This window comes from Aphelocoma coerulescens (genome assembly GCF_041296385.1).
Source record: "Aphelocoma coerulescens isolate FSJ_1873_10779 chromosome Z unlocalized genomic scaffold, UR_Acoe_1.0 ChrZ, whole genome shotgun sequence".
NCBI classification, from domain to species: domain Eukaryota; kingdom Metazoa; phylum Chordata; class Aves; order Passeriformes; family Corvidae; genus Aphelocoma; species Aphelocoma coerulescens.
Window position 1 is genome coordinate 61,319,350 of NW_027184085.1, and position 6,000 is coordinate 61,325,349.

The following is a 6,000-nucleotide window of genomic DNA, read 5'->3' on the forward strand; positions in this document are numbered from 1 at the left end:
CCTGCCTTATCCATGTCTGCAGTCACTGTATCACCTTCACCTACGGGGATTCTGACAGGGAGATCATGGCACACAAAGGAGTGATCCACACACCAGGTAACCTGAGTACACCCTGGCCCGTGCTGTGCTGGACTGCACACATGACCTGGCCTTCAAGCTGCACTTGAAGTGTCACACAAATTCCTTGGCTACAAGACAAACTCATTATAGGAGAGGGGCCTACAGACAGCTCCTCCTCATCACCAACAATTACAGCACCTGCATCACCTTGCCTTCATCTAAAACAGCAGCAAGAAGTTCTTCAAGAACATTGCTTCTGCTTGACAGCAGAAACCACATTTGAGCTATTGTATTGAAAAAAAAACATACAATAGCTCAAATGAGCAACAAGTCAGCCTTCTATGGACAGGGTCACAGTGTGCTGCTCAAGCACCATTCAGTAACAAAATGTTTTCCTTAACCTGCAGCCATCTCCTGGATGGCTGGTGTTCTGATGTGTTACATTTCCCAAAGAGGATAGAGGTCTGTGGCCCAGAGCCTGCCTCAGGTGTTCAGAGAAAGCTCCATCTGCTTCCTTATCCTGGTCATTGATCTGTAACACATGAGAGCACATTGTGACCCTGACTCACAAGCTCTGTGCAGACCTTGGCCCCACACACCTGAGCTGCTCCTTCACATAGAGGGCAGCCCCATTTCTCCTCTTCCCTGCCTGCCCCTCCTGAAGGGCTTGTCTCCATTGATTACAGCACCACCCCACCACAGGTATCCCAGCAATGCTGCAGCTCTAGCCAAAGGCTGAGCTCTTGCCCCTCCTGCTCAAATCCCAAGCAGTGTCCAGACAGGTACACACCCTGCACCTTATTTTAACATGCCCAGACTCTGCCTTGTTCCCCCCACACCCTTTTTTTCCTTCTATCCTTGCTTCACCATTTTCTCAAACAACTGAGGCCTGTAATGTGTGTCCCATGTCACTGCTAGTTTAACAGTCTCCTCACCAGGCTGGCCAGCCTCATGGCAAAGGTACTTTTGATACATTAAGTGAAATGTGAAACTCAGAGGTCAAGCTAAGTTTTGTTCAATCTGCTCCAGGACAAATCCAGCTCTTCATTCACTGGATTACACCTGTACATATAATGTTCCTCATCCACACACACAGAGTTCAGTTCTGCCACAAAGGGAGATGATTACTTCTCATCAGTCATTTGTACTCAGACCATCTGATTTTCAATATCCAAGACAGGACCAATGACCTGGTTCACAGCTACAATTTCACTGATGCCCCAGCAAAATAAAGTTTTATTTCATGTGTTCATATTTTTCTCACTTGTCATTTTGTATCTGAACTACTGTAAATATCCTGGGGGAGATTTCACATCAAAAGCAATTTTATCTTTGAACAAAAGAGAAAAAAAATTGTTGTGATCAGAAACTGTAGAGCAGAGCAGCTAGTTATCTCCATTTTTATTGATCTAGAACACTGTCCAGCATCTGCTTAAAATGGGTTGGAAAACTCACATAATTCAGAGGCCGTAAGTACAAATGATGCTCAAGATACTGGCAGAAAACATCCAGACAATTCCCTTTATGGGCAGAAATTCAGCGTGATCCAAAATGTGATCTGTTGGTTTGCATGGCAAAATTTTTATCAGTTTGAGCACAGGGGTTCCACTCACCCTTTCCAGAGTTGCACAAGCAGATGATGGAGAGAGAAAGAAAGTAGAAAAGGCTTAATTTCTTAAGCTATAACCATACTTCACTCCTTCAATATGTAACACCTTTACTCAAAAAGAAACCAAGGTTATTCTAAACAAAAATTACAGTTAGATATTGTTTGGATTCAGCCATGTGTGTGCTCTAGGCAATGTTGGCTCTTGCAAACCTTTTCTAGCTCAAATATCCTTCACCTTTTCAGCTCCTGCCAGTGTAGCAACTCTCTCTCTATAACTCAAGGACTAATACCTTGAGTATTAGTCAAGTTAAACAAGTTAAATAAAACAAGTTAAATAAAATTTAACACCCCTCCATCTCGACCCTACCACCAACCCCCCCCTCCCCACCATTTTGGCAAAGAAGTAAGACTATTAATTATTCTTCAGAAATTAACAGAGTAATAAAACAGCAGCCAACTCTTAGAATTATTCAGAGAAAATATAACAAGTAATGAGCAAGTGTGAAACATCAGTATTAACAATTTCTGCAAGTGTGGAAAGAAGAGAAAGGCCAGAAAATACAGATTTGGGAAAAAACACAACCAAATAGTACACATGCAGAGCATCACTTCCACCAAACTCCTACTTCAGCACTGACCCCCAAAAATCCTCCTCAGACAAGTGACAACCTTTAAAAAGCAAACTGTGGCTGATCAACAGAAGTTACTAAACCAACAATACAATCCAGGGGGCAAAGCTGGGGAGATGAGGCCAAAACAGTAATGTTACGAGGACTGAAATCTTACACTATTTTTTTCCCCTCAGGGACAGAGTGGGTGCAAGCGGGAAGGAAAAAAAAAGTGCTGGTGGGAAATGTCTTAAGAATTAGTATGTTCTGGCATTGCTTTGCAAAATTATTCCAAGTGAATTATTCTTAGTGATGAAATGTGATTTCAGAAACTCTGTTCTCTCATTAAAAAAAAAAAGTCATGCATAAATGAAGAAAAACTAATAGTCATCCATTCTCAACAAAAAACGTTTTCAAAAAAACCTGACAAAAATTAAAAAAAAAACCCCTACAAATTACCAAACTAAAAAATTCAGAATCTGTCATTCCCATCTGTCCTCCACTTTATGAAGTTTAGTGGGTTTAAAGCAATGCAAATTCAGTAACATAAAAACACCAATATAGTATTGCTTTAGAGAAGAAAATAGGGAAAAGTTACTCATACTTTCAGAAAGATGCTGGAAAAGTAAAGATTAAGCAAAGAATAATACAACCTTTCAATTCTGGCGAAACACTTGCAACCTGAATCTCATTCAGGGTTCTGGCTGGAGTAAGAATTCATCTCAGCTGTAAGCCATAAGAACAACAACTTTGTTTAGAACAATAGAAACTCAACAAACCCCAAAAAATGAAATAAAAACCCCCACAAACCAACCAGCCAACACCAACCCTCAACTGCATTGTACATTCTTCTGATGAGTTCTGGTAATATAATCCTTATCTTGGTTTAAGCCATCCATTGCAAAGAGAAGTTAGTGTATTATTAAAAACCCCACTCCAAAACGGTAGTATTTTAATCTACAACATGGTACAGATGAATGCAATACTACTCCTGTTCCCCCTCCACAAGATAATACTGTTACTTTGTGTGATGCTTTCTTGTTGCCATGACATCCTTTATACCGCAGGTCTCTTCCCCCTTATATTATTTTCCCAACTGCCATTCAACCCAGGTCAAAAGCTTACCCCCAGGTCAAAAGCTTATAAATATGTGTTTACTTTCAAAATTACACACCTGATCTCTTGAATAAGGTGTATCACTCCAGACCTCAGACAGTCTGCTTTAGGTAGGCATCCACAATGTTGTTTCTAAGCACAAGAGGACTGAGATTGTCCTTGGACAATCTTCCAAAATCTGTGTTTGTGTGGTTTGTTCAGCACTTACCTACAGGATTCTGATCCCACAGAGACAGACCATCAGGTGCTCTAATAAATGTCACTCCTTCTGTTGACTGCTCAATTTGTTATCTCAATTTCCCTGTATGTCTGGCCAAGATGTTCGTTTTCCTGATTTGTAATCTATGCTGTAGCATGCACGTCCATTAAAATGTTTGTCTACCCACCCAGAGATTCCCGGCACATCCCATCGATCTGGCTGAGAGCAGATACACAAACAAGGGGACACCTACCTAAGAGGAAAACCGCTGGTTCCCAAGGAGGCGCTTTTTGCCTACCTGCCTTCGGGTCTTTCGCTTATGATTACTACCACTGTCCCTCCAGCTGCACAACGCGAGCACGAGTCGCAGGCAGCTACTTCCCACCTCGCCAGCTGCGCTCCCGGGCGGCCCCGGCCCGGCGGCGGGAGCGAGCCGAGCTGCTGCTCCGCAGGGAGCACACGGAGGGAGCCGAACCGGAGAACCGCACCTGTTAACAACTACAAAGTCAGGCTCAGCGCACGGGAAAGGCGATTCCTCTTCCCAGAGCGCAACAGGTTTCTTCTCACCACCCCCGGAGCGCGCAGGTGCCCGGACGAGGAGCGCGGTCGCGGTCACTCACCGGCAGCGCGGGCGAGGAGGGTCCTGCGCGCTTGGAGCCGCGCCGGGAGCTCAGCCGCCGCCAGGACTCGGCCAGGCGCCCTCGGCCGCCGCTCGCCGGCCCCTCGGCGGCGCTGGCCCGCTCGGCTCTGCCGGGGCTCAGCCGGCGCTGCTCCATGCCCGCGGCGCGGCGGACCCCGCAGCCGGCCCCGGCCCGCCTCGGGCGCTTTATGGGCGCTGCCGGGCAGGGCGGAGGGGCGGCGCGGGGCGGGCTGGGGCGGCGCGGGGCGGGGCGGGGCCGCCCGGGACGGCCCCGAGGAGCCGCGGGGGCTGCGGGCGGGCGGCGTGTCCGGCGGCAAAATGAAGTTTTAATCTGCGGCGTGAATTAGAAAACGGGCACGGAAAGGGCCAGGTAGGCGTACTGTGCTCAGACATGACAAGTTGTGACACCTGTTCATCTCCCGTCTAGATCGTGCCAAAATCTTGCCAGGAGGCTTTTTCTAAGTGCACTACGTTAACAGTTCTAGGGAAATAAATTAGTAGTTTCGCTATAATAAAATATTTTCATTCTTAATGTCTAGCTACAGTCATAAGTGCACAGCTTCCACATTAAGCCAAGCGTTTTTCCCTTCTGTTTACACTTAAGATGATGAAAACACCGAGTCAAAGCAAAAGATGGCAAAGTACCTGTTGTACTGTGACACACCTTTGGGGGGCCTGCTTTTCTTTCTTAAGATCAAGAAGGACCATCTCTGAAATTAAGTCTCTCTACTAACACTGAAAGGTTTCCTGCAGTGGTGCTCAGGGTCCTGATTCATTATGCCCTACCAGGCATTAAGACCAAGAATACGGGTTCATCATCTGTGCGTGCTGAGCACAGGACACTGGTGCAGTGCCACAGAGGAAATCTGCCTCATCTCTGCCCTCCGAGCTCACTGCTGATTTTTCTTCCCAAAGGGGAGGGATGCTCAAGCCCCCACGGCTGAAATAACAAGGCAGCTAATCTCTGTTTTCCAGGCATGATTAAAAACACAGTGAGTGTTTTGCAGGCATTAAACCATTGATTTACATTTATGATTTAACCTTTCCTACAAAGATTTCTTAAAAGACCATTTTACTGACAAAGTCAGACATATCCATGCTGCTGTCTCAAGTAGCTTAACTTCCTATTTTAAAAAGATGGTATGATATTATATTGAATTATATTATTCTAGTTATAGGGTAAGTGATTTATGAAAGCATGTATTTTCCTCACAGTGTATCTAATGTCATAATAAGCAAGAAAGCTGGGTCAGAGTTTCCAAAGAACATGTTAAACTCTTTATTAAATATATGTTGGAAGCAAATGATTAAGGATTTTGTTGTGACTTTAGGTAGTCCAATGGTCTGCCAACTCCTAATCACACTTCAGACTTCCATTCAGTGAAGGCAGGCCTTATTAGGAGGGTCTGTTCTTCCAATACCTGTGACTATAACAGCAAGTTACTTCATTTCAGTGAATTATTCTCATGAGTGCTTTTATCTTCATTTATTCCTCTCTGAGGCACATCAGCATTTGGTCAGCTTTGCTGATTATGTTAATCGCTATATCATTTTTAATGGCATCTATAGACTAATTTCTCGATGTCTCCTTTTAGTATCTCATAGTAGTAACTATCAAATTTCCCAAATCCCATGTTTTCCTTTAAAACATTCTTTAGGGGAATCTAGTGATTTTAAAATCCCACAAAAATCTGTAAGCAAGTTAAAAAGTCAAATTACATAAAACACAGAAGACATATTCTTATGGAGTCTTGCTGGGAGAGTGTGG

General features: G+C 44.5%; 1 protein-coding gene across 1 annotated transcript in view; it reads right to left on the minus strand.

Moving 5' to 3' along the window:
* TRPM3 (transient receptor potential cation channel subfamily M member 3) overlaps window positions 1–4,368 on the minus strand; it is a 390,076-nt gene extending 385,708 nt beyond the window's left edge. Inside the window, exon 1 of the mRNA XM_069001527.1 lies at window positions 4,213–4,368. Within this exon, the coding sequence (XP_068857628.1) occupies window positions 4,213–4,368 (156 nt within the window). The remainder of the gene's footprint in view (window positions 1–4,212) is intronic.
* Between the last annotated feature and the right edge of the window lie 1,632 nt (window positions 4,369–6,000).